The sequence below is a fragment of the Lithobates pipiens genome, unplaced genomic scaffold, assembly GCF_037356315.1.
Source record: "Lithobates pipiens isolate NorthernLeopardFrog02 unplaced genomic scaffold, aLitPip1_a1.2 Scaffold_3, whole genome shotgun sequence".
Lineage (NCBI taxonomy): Eukaryota > Metazoa > Chordata > Amphibia > Anura > Ranidae > Lithobates > Lithobates pipiens.
The window spans coordinates 2,566,218-2,579,950 of NW_027507790.1; the positions used below are offsets into that span (position 1 = coordinate 2,566,218).

A 13,733-nucleotide genomic window follows, 5' to 3' on the forward strand; every position below is an offset into this window, starting at 1 on the left:
CCTAAAAAAAAGGAAGCAAATACAACCATCACATCTAAGAACTAGTAAGCTGCAATATAATACTTTTTTTTTGGGGGGGGGGGGCTATACTTGTTTAACTCTAAGCTTGTATATTAGTTCATACAGTACAACTTTTTTTATCATCACATCTCTGAAGTGATTTTGATACTACTCCCTATTCCCCAAGCTACAGAGAAGCTAAACACTTAAATATTGCACTCTGGAGTCCAGACAGAATTATTTATTCAATCACATGTTAATATGTTCTGTTTAACAGCAAACGTCAGCCATCTCTACAGCCTAGACAATCCACCCACCTAAGACATTAACAGCAGTACAAATCTCAGGTAGATGTTCTTGTGGCATTGCCAGCTTGGCTGTCATTACAGCATTATACTAAAGGAGAGATTAGCTATGGACATTTGACAGGGTGGCACGAGCAAACAGCATCAGCAAACCTATATAAGAATATTCAAGACTGCTAGGAAAGTGAGCCTTCTATAGTAAAAAAATATATTCTGATTTATAACAAATGATCTCATTGCTTCATGAAATGTGTATATTTGTTTCTTGCATATCAACTACATCTGCTAATTTCTGCATTATGCAAATAATAGCAACATTTAAATAATATTCTAATACAATAGACTAAAAATATTTCTGTGCTATTATCTTTTCTTAGTGCTCTTAACTTTATCTATAAACTTTAGCTGATTACCAATAATTCATAAAACTGCTGCCATATAATTTATTTTATACATAGTAATACTATATATAGCAACACATTACTGTGAGCTTATAAAACCTTATAAAGTATACATGATTGTATACATTTGTGTTTGTCCTTTACTAATGCTATTTGTAGATGCTGAGAATATATGATTGTATCACATTCAAAAGTGTGTTCTTACGATTGACGATCAGGACTGGTGTTTCACCAGGTGAAAGCACAAGCATAAAGCATCAGCATTACTGGTGTCGATGTGCCCTCTAGTGAACGTAATTAATATTATATTGGATGCACAAGAATTTTTCTGATGAAGAATGATGCTTTGTCTGTTGTGAAAGCTACTTTGATATTTTGTCTGATGTGAAAAAAAAAATTCTGATATAGGCTTATATATCAAAATCATTTATATATATATGTATGTTTATTAAAATATAATATAACATAAATAAAATATAAATCCTTTTAAAAACACATCCCATCCAATTCTTGTCCTCTACGTCTATAATAAATAAACCTTAAAAAAACAAAAACAAAAAAAAACAATATTAGGACAACGATTGGCAACTATCATTTTAAGACTGCCTTAAAATCTATTATAAACTATCATACTATACCTCCTTTCTCATTTAATACTATAATCAGCAGAATTTAGGAGTCGGAAAAGGCCTAAGGAAAAACATGATTTGTTGGCTGGTTGTAGAGGAGTCAATACTCCTATACGACCTACTAGATGATAATAATTTAAACAGACCATAGCTAAGATGGGGACTGTCGTCAACAATTCTATGAGCTTTTCCTCCTCTCACCAATCTCTCTAATACTGGGCAGATCTACACCTATAATTTGTAAAATTGTTAAAAAAATATTTTACTACCTTTTGTAAAGCTTTCACATCTTGGGCTCCCCATGTACCCTGCCATATAATAACTCTCCACGGCACCCTTTAAAACCTGAGAAAGGTCAGTTAATAAAATCCAGCTCCCTTCAGTTTCCTGAAGCCACTACTCTGCTTTACCAACCAAAAAAAGACGTATGCACTGACAACAATAAATCTCCTTGTTCCCAAACATAATAAATAATATGTTATAAAAAAAAAACCTGACAAAAGATATGTTTGGATGTGGAAAATAATTTTCTGACAAATGATTGATGTGGGAAAGAATTTTTCTGACAAATGTTTGATGTGAAAAATAATCTTTCTGAAAAATTTATTGATATGAAATATAAGTTTTATGATAAATTATTGATATGGCAGAGAATTTTTCTTACAAATCATATGTTTGACGTGGAACATATTTTTTTTCTGATAAATGATTCATGCAGATTTTTTTTTTTCTGACAAATGATGATTGATGATGATTGATTTTCTTTCTAACAAATAATATTTTTAATGTAAAAAAAAAATTATCTTTAATGTGGAAAATATTTTTTTTCTAACAAATGATGTTATGCGCAATGTGTAAGTTTTACAAATGAGGATGTTATATTTGAAATGAAGGATCATTTTGCAGACAAATGAAGAGCTTAAACCCAATTGGAGATTGGAGACTTTTTTTTTTTATGGCAAATATACGCATATTGTACTTTGCCAGCTTTTTGTTGCCTTGTCCCAACTTTTTAAAATGTGATGGTGCCATCAATTTTAAACCTTTTTTTTTTTCTTAAAATTGTACATTTTCTCAATTTAAACATTTGATATGTTTTTTTTTTCTTTTGTGAATAAAATATGGATTTGTGAGATTTGTAAATCATTGCAGTCTGTTTTTTTATGTAGTCTTAACTTCTTTTGGAATTGGGGTTGTACATATCAAATATCAAATATATCATATTAGTATATACTTATGATATACAAGTAACTTTTTTTTTACAAATTCTGATATTAATTCTGATGTGGAAAATAAGTAAGTTTCCTGGTAAATGATGATGTCATAAATCATTATTTGACAAAGAATGTTTGATATGGAAAGATTTTTTTTTATTGAACAAGGATATCATATCAGATGTGCAAAAATAATTTATCTGACAAATAAAGATGTCATTCCTGGTGTGGAAAGATGCTTCATAGGAGAATTTATTTGGTAATTGATTATGGTTTGTGTGATTTGAGAATAGATTAAGTCACAATAAAAGTTTTGTTGTACATGTGATAAGATTATGTCAGATTCACATTAAGGTCATGTTGGTGAACAAAGAGGTTGTAGGGCTCACGTGGTGAGGTTGCACTGTACATAGGAAAAACTTGGGAGGTTATCTAAGACGTAGGGTGCAGGATGATGTTCTGTGTCAAACAACAAATAACCACAAACATAACACTTGTACCAGATGTCAGGAACATGCAGTTATTTTGATTTTGCAATATATAAATATAATACTTGCAATAACTTTAATATATAACTAAATAAAGTTTTTATCAGGACATGGCAGAAAGACACAGATTGTTGTAATTGATCGCTGTCCACTATAAATTATGATGTAAAGTAGGACCAGTTACTGAACACCAACAAATTTGTGATGAAAATTAAAACTAGATTTTAAATATTTGCTGTCCTATGTCACTTTAGCTGTGCCACCTCAATGACCAGAGCAGGTTTACTGGCACAGGCACAGTAGACCAGCCACATATCATCAGTTGGAATACAGTTATCTAAGTTTATTAAAGTGGTGTTCTGCTAAAAAAAAAAAAAAAAAAACAATTAAAAGTCAGCAGCTACAAATACTGCAGCTGCTGACTTTTAATAATTGGGCACTTACCTGTTCCAGGGTCCAGCGATGCGGGGGATTGAAGCCCTGCTCATTCCCCCCTCCGCTCGGCGGCGCCGGCATTGTAACTGTGGGTGCCCGGCTGTGGCTTCACAGCCGGCCACCCACTACACATGCGCGGACGGCACCGCGCGCCGTGACTGGCTGTTCAATCATCTGGGACCTGAGATGTGTCCCAGATGATTGACAAGAGGGAGGGGCAGAGCTGATCTCCCTTCCTGCGCCGAGGGAAGTGACATCAAGAGCCCAGGCGCTGAAAGAGGCAGACTACAAGGGACCCCCTAGCAACAGGCATTTAGAGGTGAATAGAAAAAAAAAAGATTTTCTCCAAATATTTTTTTTTTATTTTTTTATGCACATAAATTACATTTTTGTTTCTAGGGTGGAACTGCACTTTAAAAATTGCTACAGTATCCAAAGCAAGATTAGGACCAGTAAAGCAAAATATAAAAGAGGTGATCCTAGCAAAGGGGGTTTTGCATTGCTTGTGAATGGTAATGGAAATTCAGCCCTACCCATGAGTGGTGATATTTTTAGTTTACATTTTATAGTAGAACTGCATCTGAGCACTACAAAGTAAAAACGCTATTTAATTCATTTTTAATATTCAAAGCAAACTCACCCACCCATCCATGTCTCTACGCTTTAATTTGCTGAGAAATCACTTTGAAAAACACCACTTATTTCTGGCCATGGCCATTTTGAGTAAGGGCAGCTGATTCATGTAGCATTTACCTCCCGGAAACCATCTGCCCTTAACTCAGGCATGCAGGTAGGAGGGTGTGCTTAGCTGAGAAAAACACTCCTGAAGAATTTACCTAATCCTGGAAACCAAGAAGTAACTGCAGACCCCCCAACCCCCCCCCCCCCCCCCCCACCACCACCACCACCAAAAAAAAAAAAGTATATAAATATTTTTATATTTTTATACTTTAAAAGGAAATGAAAACTGTAGAAATAATCAAACTTGAAGCAGTTTTCTGCCTCTCTGAACCATTCCTGTTGTAGGCAGCAACCTGCTACCTGCCCACAAATCCTGGTCTAATGATGTGAACATACAAACATTTTAGTTCAAATACGCTTTTCCTCAACATAGACTATTATATTCTAAATAAAACAAACTGCTTTGAGAATTAATTTATGTTGTAATAATAAACCAGGTTATGAATATAGTATAGGTAAAAATTCAACCAGTCCAATACATTTTTAACTTTCTAAAGGGTTAGTTCACCTTCACCAAAAAACTGCCTATGCCGGTAAGGGGCGCCTGCAGATAAAAACAAAGGCTATAGGTGTAAGTTATTCACATACCTCCCAAAGCCTGACTGAAGAACAAAGAGTCACCAACATCAAGTAACGAAGACAGATTAAAGTGTTTGTAACCATAAAAAAAGAGCTCCTGTTCCCTTATAGCAGATTAACCACTTCCCGACCGCCGCACGACGATGTACGTCGACAGCATGGCACGGGCAGGCATATGGGCGTACATGTACGTCCCTGCCTTCCCGCGGGTCGGGGGCCCGATCGGGCCCCCGCCCGGTGCCTGCGGCGGTCGGTATCCATGCAGGAGCGATCGGTGATGAGGAGGCGGCCATTCATTCATGGCCACCCCCTCGCGATCGCTCCTGACGAATGGGAGTGAAGCATTGCATCACTTCCTCTCCTGTAATGTAAACACAGGAGAGGAAGTGATGTAATCTCTCCTCCGTGTCGGTATTTTTCGTTCCGGCACTGAGGAGAGAGCATCGGTGAGTTGCACAAGCACTACACTACACAGTAGAACATGCCAGGCACACTCACACCCCCCCTTTACCCCCCGATCACCCCCCCAATTACCCCTGCCCCCCCCAGTCACAGTGACACCAATGCATTTTTTTTTTGCATTGGTGTCATTTGTGACTGTAATAACTGTTAGGGCAGTTAGGGTTTGCCCCCTTTAGTTCTAAGGTACCCCCCTAACCCCCCCAATAAAGGTTTAACCCCGTGATCACCCCCCGTCGCCAGTGTCACTAAGGCTGGGTTCACATTGCAGCGGTTTATGAGAACGGATGTGATTCGCACCGCACTGCAGTGCAAATCACATCCGATCTCTGCGATTCGAGTTCAGCCATTCGCCGCACCCGCCGCACCCGCCGCAAATTCGCACGGGACCCTTTTTTTGGTCCGCAGCAGAATCGGATCGCATGGGTGTTCACACCATGCGATCCGAGTTTGCAGATCGCACTGCGATATGCGAACTGATCTGGGGGTGTCATTAACATTTCACTGACACTCCTAGCAGTTCGCATAGGGCAGTGTGAACTGCCGCCGGGAGGCATGCGATGCGGGAACCCGCCGCGGATTCGTGGAGTTCCCGCATCACTCCAGTGTGAACCCAGCCTAATAAGCGATCATTTTTCTGATCGCTGTATTAGTGTCACAGGTGACGCTAGTTAGGCAGGTAGGTATTTAGGTTCGCCGCAGCTTTTTATAGCGCCAGGGACCCCCATATACTACCGCATAAAGCCCCCTGATTGCCCCCTAGTTAACCCTTTCACCAGTGATCACCATATAACTGTTACAGGTGACGCTGGTTGGTTAGTTATTTTTTTATAGTTTCAGGGCACCCGCCATTTATTACCTAATAAAGGTTTAACCCCCTGATCACACGGCGGGTGTCATTTGTGACTGTAATAACTGTTAGGGCAGTTAGGGTTAGCCCCCTTTAGTTCTAAGGTACCCCCCTAACCCCCCCAATAAAGGTTTAACCCCGTGATCACCCCCCGTCGCCAGTGTCACTAAGGCTGGGTTCACATTGCAGCGGTTTATGAGAACGGATGTGATTCGCACCGCACTGCAGTGCAAATCACATCCGATCTCTGTGCGATTCGAGTTCAGCCATACAGATAGTATGGCCGAATTCGCGTTGCACCTGCCGCACCCGCCGCACCCGCCGCAAACTCGCACGGGACCCTTTTTTTGGTCCGCAGCAGAATCGGATCACATGGGTGTTCACACCATGCGATCCGAGTTTGCAGATCGCACTGCGATATGCGAACTGATCTGGGGGTGTCATTAACATTTCACTGACACTCCCAGCAGTTCGCATAGGGCAGTGAGAACTGCCGCCGGGAGGCATGCGATGCGGGAACCCGCAGCGGATTCATGGCGTTCCCGCATCGCTCCAGTGTGAACCCAGCCTAATAAGCGATCGTTTTTCTGATCGCTGTATTAGTGTCACAGGTGACGCTAGTTAGGCAGGTAGGTATTTAGGTTCGCCGCAGCTTTTTATAGCGCCAGGGACCCCCATATACTACCGCATAAAGCCCCCTGATTGCCCCCTAGTTAACCCTTTCACCAGTGATCACCATATAACTGTTACAGGTGACGCTGGTTGGTTAGTTATTTTTTTATAGTTTCAGGGCACCCGCCATTTATTACCTAGTCTCACTAGTGTACCCGTAAATTTAGGGGTGTCTACTTTCCAAAATGGGGTCATTTGGGGGGGGTTTGTGCCATCTTGGCATTTTATGGCCTTCAAAACTGTAACGCCCTTAGAAAGCCTGAAGGCGGTGCTTGGTTCTCGGGGCCCCGTACGCGGCTAGGCTCCCAAAAAGTCCCACATATGTGGTATCCCCATACTCAGGAGAAGCAGCAGAATTTATTTTGGGGTGTCATTTCACATATGGCCATGGCATGCGTGAGCAATATATCATTTAGTGACAACTTTGTGTAAAAAAAAAAGTTTGTAATTTTCCCGCAACTTGTGGCAAAATATAAAATATTCCATGGACTCAACATGCCTCTCAGCAAATAGCTTGGGGTGTCTACTTTCTAAAATGGGGTCATTTGTGGGGGTTTTGTGCCATCTTGGCATTTTATGGCCTTCAAAACTGTAATAGGTAGTGAGAAGTGAAATCAAAAATTTACACCCTTAGAAAGCCTGAAGGCGGTGCTTGGTTGTCGGGGCCCCGTACGCGGCTAGGCTCCCAAAAAGTACCACATATGTGGTATCCCCGTACTCAGGAGAAGCAGCAGAATTTATTTTGGGGTGTCATTTCACATATGCCCATAGCATGTGTGAGCAATATATCATTTAATGACAACTTTGTGTAAAAAAAAATATATATATTTTTTTGTCATTATTCAATCGCTTGAGGCAAAAAAATAAAATATTCAATGGGCTCAACATGCCACTTATCAATTTCCTTAGGGGGTCTACTTTCCAAAATGGGGTCATTTGGGGGGGTTTTGTACTGCCCTGCCATTTTAGCACCTCAAGAAATGAGATAGGCAGTCGTAAACTAAAAGCTGCGTAAATTCCAGAAAACGTACCTTAGTTTGTAGATGTGACAACTTTTGCGCAAACCAATAAATATACAGTTATTGACTTTTTTTTTACCAAAGACATGTGGCTGAATACATTTTGGCCTAAATGTATGACTAAAATTGAGTTTATTGGATTTTTCTAATAACAAAAAGTAGAAAATATCATTTTTTTTCAAAATTTGCGGTCTTTTTACGTTTATATCACAAAAAATAAAAATCGCAGAGTCGGTCAAATACCTTTAAAAGAAAGCTCTATTTGTGGGAAGAAAAGGACGCAAATTTCGTTTGGGTACAACATTGCATGACCGCGCAATTACCAGTTAAAGCAGCGCAGTGCCAAAGTGTAAAAAGACCTCTGGTCATTTACCAGCAAAATGGTCCGGTCTGAAAGTGGTTAAACAGCATAGTGCTTGTGCTGGTTAGCCTGCCCCTCTCTAAACTGTAAAAAACCTGACTGATCCTGCCACTTTCTGTGTCCCCCTCTGGGAGCTGACTACGATAATCATGGCCGCTGAGCCCTGACTACCATAGTCAGTTTACATTCCTCCATCATCCGCAGCTCTCCTCTGTCCCCCTCACCCCATCTCTACCTGCCTGTCAGCTGTGTGAGCTGTCTCTGCCCCCCCCCCCCCCTCCTGAAGCTATTCATAGTAAAAAAAAACTTACAAAATATCCAGGCAGCCCCTCTCCTTTATCCAGGCATAGTGTAAGTGTTTGTCTAAATAGATGTCTCTAAATACCTGGATCATAGTAGCAGAAAACAAGATATTTAGAGGTTTTTACTGCTGTCCCTTTTCAAAAGATTACCCCTCTCTTTCTGTCCAAGGGGCTGCTGCCACCTAGATCAGGAAATGAATGGAACATCAGACATACAATCACTTTTTAGTACTGTGGAGATGGGTTAAGTGTAGAACTTTTCTTTTCATTTTAGATTTTTTTTTACCATTTGTGTTCCATTGTGTAGATTTTCCTTTACTTCCTGCCTCATGGCTACACAGGAAGTGAGAGGAACTCCTTGCAAAATAAGGGAGTCCATTGGGCCCCAGGTCATCAGAACTAGTGTTACCCATTGTAAGATTTCTTCTCTATTACTTTTCTGGGGACAACCCAAAATTTGGGTTTTTCTTTTACTATCAATTTCAATGAGAATGGTAAACAGGACAAACAGAGAGAGTGAATCTCCCTAATGTGGCACAGATAGCAATAAATACATAATAGGTGTTCTAATCCATCTTCCATCTCTAATCTATCAAAAACAAAATAAAAAGTTTTGCCTTTATTTATATGTTCAGTTGAGTTTTTTTTTTATCACTATCTTTCCATGTAGGACTGAAAATAGAAAGAAAAAAAACATAAACTCCAGAGCCACAGGCAGTGATAAAATACTGACCAAACCCATTCCTATTGTATCCAATACAATAAAAAAGTCTTTGCTTTTAGTAGAATTATTTGTAATTTGATTACATATCAGAAATAACTGATAAATATTTAATGGTGTTGACTTATCAGTGTGCTCTTTGAAGCCTAACTCTGGGATTTTTTTTTTAATGTTCCCTGCGTTAGAATTCAAAAAGCTCAAGTTACAATACTCTCTGATTACAATACTCAGCTGTTTCTATCACAAGGGGTCCCTAGTTTTTCGGGTACAGTGACATCTATGGGCACTCAAGCCGGAAGACTAAGCAGATCCTTTGTGTGCAGGATGTCATGGGTCTGTCTTGAGGGGACGTCACCTCAGCAGCCTACATTCACACTGTATTGGTGCAGAGTGGCATTGACGTTGTCACATCAGAGCTGTTCTCTGCAATATTGAGGACCGCCCACTACAAGCTGGAAAGCATTAATACTATAAGGGTAAGCATTAATAATAGCATAGAATGCTACATACAGGGAGGTCTTAGGGGAGGGAGGAGCATGGTGAGCAGGGGGCTGAGCCTGGAATTGGGGGGTTAGGGGTTCAAAAAGCAGGCTTGCTTTGTGTTCTCAATCAAGTTTTTCTATTGCTGCAGTGGAGACCAAGGATCTTACTGTGCTGTCTTGGCAGAGGTGCCTGGAACATAAGACTGGTTGGACTGTAGAATTAAAAGTACTGTGGCAGGGAGTATTATTTAATGATGTGTTTAGCTGCATGCAGGGTATTTAGCTGTAAGGGCATATCCATTTTTCCTCTTAACATCCAACATAGAATGACCATAAATAAAATCAGTGCAAAGTTTGCAGTGTCAGTAAACCCACATCATAAAACACTATCAATAAATGCTGTATTACATGCTCTTCATATCCACTCAGTCACTATGAGATTTGTTTTCTGTACTCTGCAAAAAAACTGGTTGATCCTGCTGCTCTCTATCTCCAACTTCTGTCCATGTCCCCAATTCAGCTAGGGATTTTGCAGCTGTGGGGGCAACTCTGCAAATGCTCAGTTTTTAGTGAGTTTCTAAGCTGAGCATTTCCTCCCTATCACGTCTGAGCAGCCCATGTGACTATAGAATCACACATGTGGGTGAATACACAGTGGAAAATGACAGCCCACTCCCTCCCCCTCCTCCATGCCCACTAACCAGTTAAACACAATGGGGGTGGGATATTACATGTAGATTAATGGTAGCTTCACCTCCCCATTTTTTTAAGACACAGGCTGGAGGGGTGTGACACAGACTGTGACTAGCAGAAATCCACCACACCATGTTATTGGCAAAAAATAATAAAGATTTGATTTCAAATATATATTTGTATGACAATATAAAACAGTTTATTGATATTAAAGAGATATTAAAGCCTTCTTTTAAAAATAAATAAATAAACATGTTATACTTACCTGCTCTGTGCAAAGGTTTTGCACAGTGCAGCCCGGATCCTCCACTTCTCGGGTCCCTCACCAGCGCTCCTGGCTCCTCCCTCCCAGAGTGAGCAGCTTGTTGTGGGGGCACCCAAGCAGACACACTCCTGAACCATGGCTCTGTGTGTCCATTCGCACATGGAGCAGTGGCTCAGCCCCCTCCCCTCTGTCTCCTGATTGGTTAACTGGCTGTCAATGACAGCAGTGGGAGCCAATTGCCCAAAAGGCAAACAAGAGTGCGAGTCCTCAAAGATGCAAGGCTCCTGTGGACATCACTGGCTCGAGAGGGGGCTCAGGTAAGTATTGGGGGGAGGGCTGCTACACACAGAAGGTTATTTACCTTGCACAGAATGCATGAAGGTGAAAAAAGTGTGCCTTTACAACCACTGTAAGTATATATTTTTATTCTGTATTCCAAAGGCTGTTTTTTTGTTTTGTTTTTAACATGTGACCAGCAGCAGAGGACTAGAAGCACCTCCTGCTTATGTTTCCCTGCAGTCAGGCTGGGAAAGATCTGGGTCATGTGACAGCTGTATATCAATTAGGAAAAAGGTACTTGGATGTTTTTGTTATTAAAATAATTACACTGCCATCATCCCGATACAGAAACAGAAGGGGCATTGCAAATTAAGCAGTGTGTTCTTAGTATCACTTTATTAACAGTAATTTCTTGTTAATTAGACCAGTGGACCCTACAATGACTTGGTGGAACTGGACATCAGATGCAGATTTCATTTTGGCTGGATTATCTAGTGATGAAAGAATTCAGACATTTATGTTTGTGATATTCCTTCTTTTCTACCTGATATCACTATGTGGAAATTTTACCATCATAGTTACAATATGGTCGGAACATAAACTACACACACCCATGTACTTCTTCCTGGGAAACTTATCATTTCTGGATATCTGCTATTCATCAGTAACTGTGCCCAAGTTGTTGTTGGGTCTAGCAGGGGGCAGTTCAGAGATCTCATACAGAGGGTGTATGGCCCAGCTTTATTTTTATGTCTCGTGCTGCAGCACAGAATGCTTGCTGCTTTCGATAATGGGCTTCGACAGATATGTGGCTATATGTGACCCTATGCACTACACCATAATAATGAACAAACCCAAGTGCCTCCAGCTGGCTGTAGGCCTTTGGCTTGTTGGCTTTACAACATCAGTTATACACACTACTTTCACAGCTCGGTTGCCGTACTGTAATTCACACAGGATCTCTCATTTCTTCTGTGATATCCCACCAATGCTTGAGCTGGCATGCTCTGACACTTTTCTTAACAAAATTCTAATCCTCACAGCAGGAGGATTTTTAGGGCTCAGCTCCTTTTTACTCACCCTGGTGTCCTATATCCAAATCATTTTAACCATTTTAAAAATACAAAGTAACATTGGCAGAAGAAGAGCATTTTCCACTTGTGCTTCTCATTTAATGGTGGTTATCATCTTCTTTGGAAGCATCAGTTTCATGTACATGAGGCCAACTTCTAGCTATTCTTTAAAACAAGACCAGCTAGTATCACTTCTGTATGCTGTTGTCACTCCTGCACTCAATCCAATTATCTACACTCTAAGGAATAAGGAGGTCAAATTTGCTCTTAAAAAGAAAATAAATCAAAGGTTAAATTCTACATATTTATGGAAACATTATATCTTAGCTTTCTTTAAAGAGTTTGGCTGATCTGTTATCTTCCAATGAATCATTTCCCTGAATAAAATTATTTCCTCAAAATCAGTTCATTTCACTTGTGAATGAATGTTGATGCTCAGCTCCACGTGCGTGCCCCCTTCACCAAATTTAGCATTACTTACAGCTGGGTGAGGATAACATGACCTATACTAAACGAACATTTGTTTGACATATCTTTTTATTGTTTTTATTTCCAAGTACATGAAAATGCCCCAATATTGTTTACCATTGACATTTTGTTAACTATTTGTTAATTGTGTAACTATATAATCTTCTGAAATGATTAATGTTATTTAAACCTCTATAATAAAAATGTATTGCAATTTAAAAATCATTCTATTGTGATTTATTTGGAAACACTTCTCTTTTTCGTTTACTTAATTGACCTCACAAGATTTCATGACATGGTTGGAATATCTTGGTAGCTGCATGGCCTAAGTCTGGGCATTCCCAGTCAATTTGTTAAACATTGCAACAACTCCCTTGCAACACTGAGCAGTAATATTGCCAGTGCTAAATAGTATAAAACCTATAAATTACCTATTAATTGAGGATTTACATTACCTTTTATCAATAATACTACAGAAAAGCTATTTTTCTAATAGACACTCAGTCATGATATTCTTGGAACTAAAATAGCAGCAGCTGCAGAAGATTGATCTATTAGATTAAAGTGATATTAAAGCCTTGTATTTTTTGTTAAAAATAGCAAACATGTTATACTTACCTGCTTTGTTGCAGTGGTTTTGCACAGGGCAGCCCCGAATCTCCTTTTCTCAGGTCCCCCGCTGATGCTCCTGACCCCTCCCTCCTGCCGAGTGCTCCCACAGCAAGCATCTTGCTATAGGGGCACCCAAGCCTAGATGCTGCTCTGTGTGTGCATTCAGACACAGTGCCACAACTCAGACCCACCCCCCTCTCTCTCCTCATTGGTTTCCTGACTTTGATTGACAGCAGCGGGAGCCAATGTGTCAGGGCTGGGCTCAGCCCTTTCTTCTCTGAGCTGGCCGCTCAGCTGTTAACTAATTTCCAGCACCTATCTATCCACAGTAGGGATGAGCCGAACACCCCCCGGTTCGGTTCGCACCAGAACTTTCGAACGGACCCCACGTTCGTTACGAACGTTAGAACCCCATTGAAGTCTATGGGACTCGAACGTTCGAAATGGAAAGTGCTAATTTTAACGGCTAATATGCAAGATACTGTACTAAAAAGGGTTTGGGGACCTGGCTCCTGCCCCAGGGGACATGGGTCAATGCCTAAAATGTTTTTAAAAATGGCCGTTTTGGCGGGAGCACTGATTTTACTGACGATTAAAGTGAAAAAAAAATGTGAAATATTCCTTTAAATATGGTGCCTGGGGGGTGTCCGTAGTATGCCTGTGAAGTGCCATGTGTTTCTCGTGT

General features: G+C 40.3%; 1 protein-coding gene across 2 annotated transcripts; it reads left to right on the forward strand.

The window, feature by feature from the left end:
• The first annotated feature begins 243 nt into the window (after positions 1-243).
• On the forward strand, positions 244-12,621 carry LOC143940095 (olfactory receptor 5V1-like). 2 transcript variants are annotated; one of them, XM_077461147.1, is made up of 2 exons: positions 244-2,631; positions 11,319-12,621. In XM_077461147.1, exon 2 carries the CDS (start codon positions 11,335-11,337, stop codon positions 12,316-12,318), a length of 984 nt encoding a protein of 327 aa, XP_077317273.1. In that variant the 5' UTR covers positions 244-2,631; positions 11,319-11,334; the 3' UTR covers positions 12,319-12,621. The 2 variants fall into 2 exon arrangements, with proteins under 2 accessions (XP_077317273.1, XP_077317274.1); XM_077461148.1 differs by having other exon boundaries at positions 244-347.
• The last annotated feature ends 1,112 nt before the right edge of the window (positions 12,622-13,733 follow it).